General features: G+C 38.2%; 1 protein-coding gene across 1 annotated transcript; it reads left to right on the top strand.

The window, feature by feature from the left end:
• The first annotated feature begins 559 nt into the window (after positions 1-559).
• On the top strand, positions 560-10947 carry LOC117945743 (secretagogin-like). The gene is made up of 11 exons (XM_034873441.1): positions 560-782; positions 1034-1104; positions 3257-3349; positions 5527-5616; positions 6861-6917; positions 7214-7291; positions 8220-8275; positions 8823-8868; positions 9008-9067; positions 9957-10025; positions 10259-10947. The coding sequence occupies exons 1-11, from the start codon at positions 713-715 to the stop codon at positions 10388-10390; spliced, it is 822 nt and encodes a 273-aa protein (XP_034729332.1). The 5' UTR covers positions 560-712; the 3' UTR covers positions 10391-10947.
• The last annotated feature ends 531 nt before the right edge of the window (positions 10948-11478 follow it).

The following is an 11478-nucleotide window of genomic DNA, read 5'->3' on the forward strand; positions in this document are numbered from 1 at the left end:
ATTACTTTACTAGGGGTTTGTTTGTAACTTATTTGGAATGAAAAAAAGTGGCCGGTGATCCTTTGTTTTTCCTCTCACATGTACATTGTGTTCATAAATGTAGAAATTAATTCTCTGTATGTATCCATTTGTTATTACATTTAATCAATTTAATGTTACTTTCATCATGATTCAAAAAAAGAAATAATGCAAAACAATTTTCTTTTTCCTTCAACTGGAAGAAAAATGCATATACAAATGACATGTTTGCTCATTATCAGTCTTGATACGTTATTTGTGCAATTTTGTCATAGTTTAAAATGGTCCCCCAGTCATTCTGCTGGTGTTGGATTTCTTCATGCAAAAATTAACAATGATTAAAAACAATTTTGCAGGCTTCAAAATATCTGTCTTTTTTAAAAAACTTTTGTAAAAAAGTTCTGCTTTGCAATGTAACAACACCGCCACCAGATGGCAAACACTATGGTTATTCTCTCTCTCTCTCTCTCTCTCTCTCTCTCTCTCTCTCTCTCTCTCTCTCTCTCTCTCTCTCTCTCTCTCTCTCTCTCTCTCTCTCTCTCTCTCTGTCACACACACACACACACATGCAGAGGAGGTGTGGTTTAAATCTGAAAGAGCATATGTCAACCAAGCAGACTGAACAGTGCAACACAGTTTGTCACCTCAGTCCTTGGTGTTTTCATGTGTTAAAGTTGACTCTGTTCTTCTTAAAATGGACACTGCTTTTAAAAACCTGGATGCAGCTGGTTTTCTGGAAATCTGGCAACACTTTGATGCAGATGGTGAGGACAGTTTTTTTTCACCATAAAGATACAAAAACAGAAATTACAGAACTTTAAAAAATATTTATTAATATTTGTCTGTAGGTGGATTGATCAGAGATGCACAGCCAGCCATTACACAGGTCAAAACTCAAAATATGAAACAATTTGGCAGTGATAAGAGTTACTTGTGACACTGAAAGTTCTTAGTCATATTTGAATTTTGAAAAAAATTCACCGGCTTTAAAACCTAAATGACTTTTCTTTGACAGATAATGGCTACATTGAGGGCAAAGAGCTTGATGACTTTTTCGTTCACATGATGAAGAAACTGGGTCAGCAGGTAAGTCAACTTTGTTTGGATGAATTTATCCATAACTTGTGATGACAGCAGCTTAACAAACACAAAGGCACACACTGCAACATGAATTCCATCTGATATTCACAAATGCATATTGTACTTTGTCATTAATATGCTACAACAATGATGCTAGAATAACTTATTGTTGATGTACATTAGGGCTGGGCGATATGAAGCTATACCGTCAAAGCGATATACTACAGATGTTTCTTTATATTGTTACTATGGCTAGTGCCTGAACTGCGTTACGGCAATATTTCTGTCATTTGGACGGTTCTTCACGTTCTGATCCTTTCATGTTATGTTAATTTTGCACTTAATAATATAATAATAAAATATGCCGTACTTTACATTGGTCAAGTATTTATTTAACACAGTGGTATACAAAAAGTAGGTCTTACCATGTGGCTATTTCCTAGATAATTTAATTGATAAACATGCTTTATGGTGATATGTAGTGTTATCGATCGACTTGTGATCTCTGCTGTGTGGGCAGCTGAACCTCCGTGCATTTATCTTGATGGGTGGGGTGACTGTAACGATGTAAAAAGAGCTCTGGTCACTGTCAAATGAAAAGTTCCTGACCAGTTATAATGGAAAACCAAATGGGCACACAACTATTAGTATGTGTTCCAGTGTGTGTTTGCGTGTGTGTGATTGGACTCCCCCACATACTAATGGGTTTGTACTAAAACAAACAGACCACCGACGCTTTGTCTCTCTGATGTTTGCTTTCCATCATAAATGCCCCCAGGATAAGTACTGTTGTGTATTTCTAATGGCACAGTCATTCTATTATATTATATCCAGCCATTGGGTGCCATTATCTACATGGTGCCTTTCTAACCTGTAGATCTGTCTTTTCATTTCCTCTAGTGCAACATATCTGGTAATTATAAATGAACCATTTTCACTGAATACTCATATGCAACCTAATGAATTTGCAAGTGACACACTGTTTAATATACCAGTAATCCCTGAATGAATTACTTTGTTATGCAGTGTACATAATGTCAATGGTGTACATCAAGTCAAATATCAATATGTGCTTTCAAAACTTCTGCTTAGCAACAGGAGATTAGTGGTGTCAAACATGAGTCAGTATTGGATAGAAAACGGATGCTGAAGATAAACAGTTGCCTTTCTGTAATGAGTCAGGATCTGGCACCTGCTAGTCTGCAGACTGAGCTCTGCACTGCATGAAACATTGATTCAGACTTCAGCTCATTGATCAACAAGTTTCTATAGTTACAGTACAGTAATGGGGGGTGGGTGGGGGGTTTCAAAAATGCTAGCTGCTAAATATGTCTTAAAATAACTTCAAAGGCAGAAAATATTCTGTCTTTCAGTTGCTTCAAGCTTTTGTGTGAGCTATGACTGATAAAAAGACTGGTCTGGATAGGAAACAGAAATGTGATTCTTATCTCAGATACGCATGGAATAAGCTGTCTTTGCAGCTTTTTTTTCTTAAGTTATCCTTAGTTATAATCTATCTAGAAGACGTTCATACTCCATATCCTGAAGTACATCATGTTTCATGAGTAAATGTACTTTCTGACTCTTCATTATCTATAGCAATTGGTGTAGATGCATGAGAAAGTTTAGATATAGGTTTTATATATTTCACTGAGGTATTGCAGTAAATACTTGCTGCAGCCAAATGTAGTGAAGTCCATTCACTAACCCACTCCTAAAGCAGTGCAAATAATTAGAATTATTAGAAATATCTCATCTTGTCTTGGATGATGTCTTGTTTGTGGTATAATGCCGCCACTCTTTGTTGTGTGTATCAGAAAGACCAAGTAGACCAAAGAGGACATGTACAGAGACACACAGGAAGCCTTAGGTTAAGAAAGCAAACCTTAAGAATAAAAAATGGGAGATCAAAGCAGTATCCATGGTTACATTGCTTAAAATAACTGTGACAAACAGCCAATTATGTTTTTGTCCTTTATTTTCTAGTCAAATGTGATTTAAAAGAATAACTTTTTTTTTTCATTAGAATTTACTGTAAATGACATTTCATTTTGCACCATCATATACTGTATCATCATAAACCTACCCAGTTTAACGGTAGCTGCAACGTTGATTCAAGAAAATCAATATTGCATTTTAACGTATTGTTTTTCTACAGGAGAAAGTGACTGAAGAGAGAGTCCAGAGACTGAAGCAAAGGTTTATGTCTGCCTATGATGTCACTGCTGACGGGAAACTACAGATTGAAGAGGTACTGCAGTGCACAATTTCTGTGTCTAAAATCGCTCCCTCGTTCAGTTCATTTCCTTCATACTAAATGTAGGGTACTTAATAGTGAGTAATCATTGATTTCTGACATTCTCCTTCAAATTTATGGTGCATAGAGTGATTGCCTTACAAAATTAGGCACTTCGGCTACATAGCCAACTCCCACACAACACCACCTCTCTTTCTCACTGTGACTATCTGCAAAATAAAACCTTCACACTCTAACTTCCTCTTTATTCTTTATTCTTCTCTGTCCCTTCTGTCTGACTGATCTGAGCCACTCAGCCCTTTGCCTTCCTCCAGCTCCCCTCCCTCATCTTCTGCTGCATCTCCTCTTCATCTTATCTGATAAGATATCAATGCATGATGCAGCTTGTACCATAATGAAGAAGCAAACTAATTTCTGGCAATGCTGAGGCCATCCTGAAGAGACAGCCAGAGGAACTACCTAACAATCTACATACAGTACATATATAAATGTATCACAAGTCTAATCAGGTAAAATGATTCTTCTAAATGGGGAATAATCTAATGATCCTTTTGGTCTTCAAGTAGGACTCTTGCTTGTAATTAAGCAATTATTAATTAAATGTAATTAAGATTAATTCTTAAATGACTGTTTGAGTCAGTTTATGAAATGAAATCCAACTTGGCTGCCAATTTAACAAGCTGCGGCTGTTTACCAGAAATTTGAAAAAAAATGATAAAGGAATGGGGATCTTGGCACAGCGGCAGAGCTTCATCAGCGGAATGAAGTGCATTTCCTTTTTTTCTGTAAAAGAAACGCGTACTCACTTATCCTGCCAATCTCTTAATGCATTGCACCCACAGACCCCAAAGGCTTTGGCTTCTACTCGAGATTTGTAAAAAATCAATACTTGTTTGCCAATTACATGATTTACAGTGGCTGATGCAGGAACAGTGTGGTCAAACCTTTTTGTACAGTAGCTTCACGCCCTACCGACTAGGGACACACCCATCCCACTTGGCCTTTTCTGATTTGATACACATGCTCTTATTTTTCCAAAGGTTTTATCTGTATACCTCACTGTTTGGAACTCATTGGGACATTGACGTACGTTGTTATGTGATTTAATAAATAGCAGAAACACTATGATTCTAAACAACAACAAATTAAAGCAACTGTGCTAGATACCATGAATGCACCTTTTGAATTTTCTTAATAGTAATGATCTCGAAACCTCACCTCCTGAAGCTTTGTACAACACAACAGTCGTGGATCTGACAGCGACTCTGTTTTACTCAAAGACACTTCAGTGTTTGGGTACTTGATGAAATTAGGGTTTCAACCCGTCCTCCATCTTTCAATTGCCATCCATAGAATTCTATACAGTCTAAAAAGTTACACTCTGCTGGTGTATGCCGTCGTCTTACACTATCAAGGCGACACTGCAGTAGGTACTGATATGCTACTTTGTGTGCAGACGAAGGTTATCAATTATCTGAAACAAATGAAAACATCCAGTAATGGCAAGACCTTTTTGGTTTTCTTTGTTGATTCCATTTATGTTCTAAACAGCTCTTTTGGAGTTGGAATCATTCTGTTGGTGCATTGCGCTAGTTGAAGTAAAAGTTGGCAGCAGCATCTTGTGTTATAATTAGACTGATGAAGGGGGCCAGTTTAATCAGCTAATGGGGGGCTGATACTATAAAAGGACAGACAAAATGAGAAGGAACGTGATTTGGAGAGGAGCCAAGTGAGGGGTTGTTCATCCAAATTGCAACACAACATAAATTCTCTCTTCCCTCCTACTGTACGTGTCTAGCTACAAAGATAGGTCCAGTTTGCAGAGGTTGTGAGATATCTGCAGCTTAAACTTCTGCTGCTACCTTAACACATTAAAGGTGGAAATAAAAATCTTCTTTCCATATAGAGTGTCCCATCTTATCAGGATAATCCACAGACCGAACTGTATTAAAGTTTCATTGGATCTCTCTCTTCTGTAGAAAATTGATCTGATAAATCCTGTCACCTGATCTGATCAAAATTACAGGACCAGACCGGATTGGATTAAATTGTTCTTGAGTTTGTACGGTCATTGTTGTTGTAATTGTTACTCTCTCCCAGAATAAAAATAGACAAGATTTGGAAAGTCATTATTATCCAATCACTTTTCTCTGTTCTGACCTGTTTTCCAGTTGGCCAACATGATCCTCCCTGAAGATGAGAACTTCCTCTTAGTTTTCCGCAGAGAAGCTCCTCTGGACAACAGTGTGGAATTCATTAAGGTACAGTGAGTATACCAAACATCAAGAGACGCAAAAAGACGAGATGAGGCAAGCCACATCTATTAATATTTTCAACTAGAAATATGTCAGCTACAATGTATCAATTAAAGGTTATTTGGCCAGTAAAGACCATACAGTACCAATAAAACTAAAAATTACAGAGGTGTCCTGATGTGCCAGTGGTCCAAGGCATGGAGTGACTTAAAAATTCATTGTCTGACTGGGGGTGGAGGTTTAAGTAGGCTAATGTGGGAGGGAGATAGATTTGGATAGCCTGGGCTAAATGATCCTTGGTAAAACCGCTCTGACAATGATCTTGTTGCCGCTAACCGCGCAGCATCTTTTTGGCATCGTAAGCATAAATTATTTCTTCGTTCTTCTTCTGTGAGGTTAATCTACCATACACAGTTTTGTAGCAGGCTCACTGTTGACAAATATAATTCACGACATTGTCATTAATATTTTTCTGTAGCAGGATTAAGCCTAATTATTTTTTTAGTCCACTCCCAAATCACCCATTCCCCTTTCTCAACAATGCTTTTGATTACCATGACAACCAAACCAAACAGGTGAACAGGGAGAGCAGCCCCAGTGCTTCAGAGGCACGTTCAAAAGACATAAATAAATGCTAATGGTGGAAAAGGTGGCCATAGCGACAAAAGCAGTAGGGTAATACATGGAATACACGGGTGTTTGTATGCTTTTCTACTTTAGCGTTGGTGTGTGCACAATACTTTAACGACAGGACGCCGTCGTTACAGTACTGCACAGGCTCATGGGACTGTGTTCTGAACAGTTCCTGTCTTCGTTAAAGTATGTTTTAATGATGTTCTTTTAATGTTTTGGATGTGCATTTATGTTACCTGGGTTTAGGAGTTGTGGGTAACCCTGACCGAGACTTTGGTGAGGATTGCTTCTGTGCAGTGAGGGTGCATTAAATGTCTTTCTTTTTTAGCAGTTCTTTGATTCTGAGCCTATATCATCAACCTGGAAATAATTCAATGGATACATTCTAATAAAATGATTGTAGCAAGTGCAAGAAACAACGCATAGTCATTGTCTTAGATAAAGAGAGATAAAGAGCCAAACCAAACCGACCAGTATCAGGCAAACCGAAATGAGTGGACTTGCAGCAACACAGGAAAATGTGTTGCTGCAAAATGTGTCATGTTTCTAGTTCAGATTCACCCATAACCACATTGCATGTAAGCATTTGCTGATTTGCCATTTCCTGCCCCCTGTAGATATGGAGGAAGTACGATGTCGACTGCAGCGGCTACATATCGGCTCGGGAGCTCAAGGTAAAGTGGTCAGCACAAACACACAGCAGAAGCAATTACACATCTCTTTTCTGCAGAGGAACACTTTTTGTTCCTCTGCAGTAGTGGCATTAGGAGAGAATGGCTGAAACCCTAAGACACTGTTTCCTGCTCTGTCATGCTGTACACTGAAATGTCTAGTCCTGTTCCTCACTACATAATGCAATGTGCATAATGCTAAGTATCCTCTGTTTCGTGTGTTCGAGAACCCTATGTTATTGTGTATCAACCCCGGGATTTGATTGTTTTTAGATTATTAACCAACTTTTGTCTCTTAGGCTTTCCTGAAAGATGTGTTCCAACAGCATCATAAGAAAGTGTCATCTGATAAGCTGGAGGAGTACACAGACACAATGGTAGTAATACAGTACGCAGACAACATGAAATAAGGGAGAGGGTTTTCCTGAAACAGATTGCCCACCTTGGTCAGAAAACACAGGGAAGACACTTTGTTTCTCTCACTATGACTTTAGAGACAATTGCTGTCACTCTGTCACTTTCTCCCTTGCTCTATCACCCACTCCCTACACACATGCGCGCACAAACAGGCTCTAGGCACACACAAACGCAAAAGTAAACAAAGAGTGTTGCGATTGACCCTCCGGAAACCAAACACCCCCTAGTGCACTGGTGGTGAAATGCACGACGATGCAAAGAAACACGTTCAACCCCGACGCAGAACTCCGAAAAGGGTCACGATGCCGTAGGAGCGTTGGCATGGCTACGGCGTGGAGTTTACGCACAACCATAAAACGACCTTTAGACAGATATGTTAATGCTAAACCTTGTCCTTTCTTCACTTAGTGTGCAGGTGCATTCATTGGTCTCTCTGCTGTCAAAACAGACCAATCCTGCAATTTCCAAGTAGCTTGGAAGTGTACGTTACTGTACATGAATTGAAATGGATCAAAAGTATGCATGTACTCATAACATTTTTGACATGTTTACTATTCTGCCTAACAGAAACATTTTCAGAGGCTCTTGTGTGCTGCAGATATCAAAAGACAAGAGTGTGACAGAAGGAAGTTTGTGTTACTTATTCACCGGTGTCCCTGAGTTACTTCTGTTGAAACCCAGAGTTTCAGATGGCTTATTCTTGCTACTTGATAGATTTGAAATAGTAGGAGATTGGTTCGCGCTCAGTGCAGTGTAAGATGGAATGAGTCGGCTGAAGAGTCACAGGTGGTGTGAGGAAATTACCAGAAACAACACACACACACACACACAGATTTATAGCCTCTGAAGCTCTTTCCGTGGTTCTGAGTATACTCCCTTTTCTTGCAGATGAAAATCTTTGACAAAAACAAGGATGGCTGTTTGGATTTGAACGACATGGCAAGGTACTTTTCAAAGAGCAGAAAAGAAAGATTTGTTCTTTAAAGTCCCTGCAATGTTACATCTCTGTCACCTGTGATTGTTTCTCTACTGTATCACACAATAGATGGTGGCTTAGCCATAAAAGAGAAATCAGATCACATTTTACCTAATGTTAACATCTCAAAAATTAATTATTTGGTTAACCAGTTTGCATTTTGAGAAAAGGTTCACATGGATAAGACATTTTAAAGGTGCTCTAAACGATGTTCGGTGATGTCACTTCTTGTTAATGTTCAAAGTATTGTCAAACAAAACTGAGCCTAACTCGCCCCTCCCTCCTTTTCTATCTTTCAAATGCTAGATGTTTGAGCTTGCATGTGAAATGGGGAATTGTGGAGGGGGAGGGATTTGACATCCAGAGCTGACATCTACTGAAAAGAGATTTATTTAACTTTTAAAGTTTTCCTTATTTAAAAAAAGGATAAATAAATGGTGATAATCCCACCATAAGGAACATACTTATCTTTACTAACTCAAATGCTGGTAAAATATGTATTTCTTCCTCAATAGGATCTTGGCTTTAGAGGAGAATTTTCTGCTCAAGTTCGAGATGGATGTAAGTGTATCTTGTTCTTTAATATATGGCTGATGACAACATGATTTAATTGTTTTGCAACAGTTTGATAAGTTATGTTCTATTACATTATTTCTCTCCTCCCATATTTTTTTAAATTTTGAACAACCACCTTCCCCAGGCCTGCAGTAAAGAGGAGAGGAAGAGAGACTTTGACAAGATCTTTAACCATTATGATGTTGTAAGTATAATAACTCTGTGTGTGTGTGTGTGTGTGTGTGTGTGTGTGTGTGTGTGTGTGTGTGTGTGTGTGTGTGTGTGTGTGTGTGTGTGTGTGTGTGTGTGTGTGTGTGTGTGGAGAAGAGGACTTGGTACAGCAACAGTGAACCCACTTAGCTCTCTCCCTGTAATGAAACATAATAACATAAAGTACCCATTATAATGTCAAGTCCCTCTCTGGTATGATGAGTTAACCCTTCCAAAACCATTCACGGTACAGCTCCAGATAGGGGTCAATTATTCCTAACATGACTTACTGATAAGCTTCTCTTACTCTGTATATTTGTGTTTACGAGCTTTTCTGTATTCCTGAGTAATGCATGAACTAATGGTTCGGCTGGAATCTTTTTATTCGGCCTGCGCTACTTTAGCGTTCTGTGAGAAGTGTCACTCACGTTTCACACCATGGCTGCACTTTTTTAGCTCTTAAATTATCATCACAGCGTGAAATATGTTTTAGGATGAACAGCAGGCTTTCACATAACATCTCTTGGGTGGTAGGATGAAACACTGGCCCAAAGTTGAATATTTGAGCTTTCTCATTTGGCCCCATTTGAAACAGCTACCAAGCTAAATCATTTGCAATACTGCAGTGAGAAGGACGGTCAGATGCATCATATTCTCCCTGCAGTTTGTCTATATTTCATATTGGTTTAATGTAAGTAGCTGTATGATTAACATGCAAACAGTCCAGGATGACAGACCCAAAAAAACAATACGCCCAGAAAAGGAAGACTAATAAATGACGGAATACTGCAAGTGGGTTAAATAGATGAAGTAATCCGCTCTCCTCCTTTCTGTCTTTTATTCTTTTCATCCTCGGTTTGTCTGTCTCTTTCTTTCCTGTCTAGAGTAAGACAGGAGCGCTGGAGGGTCCTGAGGTGGACGGCTTTGTCAAAGACATGATGGAGCTGGTCAGGGTAGGACACAATGCTGCTGGTTGTTGCAAACATGCTTTCCAACATTCAAATATTACAGTGTTGTAGATGTATGTATGTATACATACATCTACAATAGATCTACTGTTGGAAATCACATCCAACAGATGTTATTTGAGTTTGATGGGCGTCCATCAACCCGTCTATGAACGCTGGTGTAGTGTTGATTTCCAGCTATAATGCTTTTCTACTTCGCTCTCTTCTGTCCTCTCCAGCCCAATCTCACGATTCCTGAGCTGGACAAGCTGCGAGGCATCCTTCTGCGTCACTGTGACATCAACAAGGATGGAAAGATCCAGAGAAATGAGCTGGCTCTGTGTCTGGGAGTCAGACATAAACCTAATTAGACATCTGTATTCTGAAATACTAACTCTGATTTTTTTGTATAGTCCACATTGGTAGAATGTTGTGATCCATCCTGATCAGTCCATTTACTCTGTTATTGGAAGTCAATATTCAAAGTTATTTGATCCTGAAAATGATAGAAACAGAATGATACTACGTAATAAAAAAAAATTAAATTACTGTAGCTCGTCTATGACTTGGAATGACAGTGTTTCTTGTGCTTGTTGTAGAATTTGTGGTATGTAAATCAGTTTGTTTTTAAAACAGAATGTTTTTCATTTTAAAATTCTTCTTTTAGATTGTTGCTGGAGTTTGTTGGCTATTAAATACAACAGAAGTTTATGCAGAAAGCAGCCTGCTAGTTATTTTGCAGTGAACGGTATACTTAAAAATGGCCGCCGCTCCAACCATTCTGCTACGTTGATGTGATCACAATGGCCTTTCTATTCAGTTATGAATTACTTCTATGACTATTACTGATGTTTGGCCGTTTGCGTGTTTCTCCGCCAAAGAAGGCTGAAGTACAGTATGTTGAATAAAGCTATGATGAAGTAATGAGTATGTGGATTTGTCTGTTCTTTTTCTGCTATTTTGCTATAACTCTTTTGAATATATAACATTTTAAGTCTTACTTATCAGTACAATTTAAACTTATATACACACAGTAGTAATCTTATTCTTAAAATCTTCATTTATAAAAAATAAAAACATTCTTTACAATAAACCTTGGTTATGTGTACACGTGTTGACAAGCTGTTACATCAACGTAAAGCAGAAATGCTATCATAATTTGGAAGAATTATGTTACTTTTTCAAAACTAAAAGCCACTTAGCCTTCATTGGCTTTTGAATGTTTTTTCATAAAGCCACAGCACCGTGCACGGAGTGAACTACAATAGAATAACTTCTCATATTTCATATTCCTTGTGCAATGACTATTAATATATTATTATTAATAATAATAATAATGTACAGTGTATACTTTAATACTATATATTACTACATTATATGCCTACACTATTACAATATTCAATTACATTTATGCAGAAAATATTTCAAGACGTCACCAGCAAGTGAGTGAAAGTAATCT

Source organism: Etheostoma cragini, chromosome 6 (genome assembly GCF_013103735.1).
Source record: "Etheostoma cragini isolate CJK2018 chromosome 6, CSU_Ecrag_1.0, whole genome shotgun sequence".
Lineage (NCBI taxonomy): Eukaryota > Metazoa > Chordata > Actinopteri > Perciformes > Percidae > Etheostoma > Etheostoma cragini.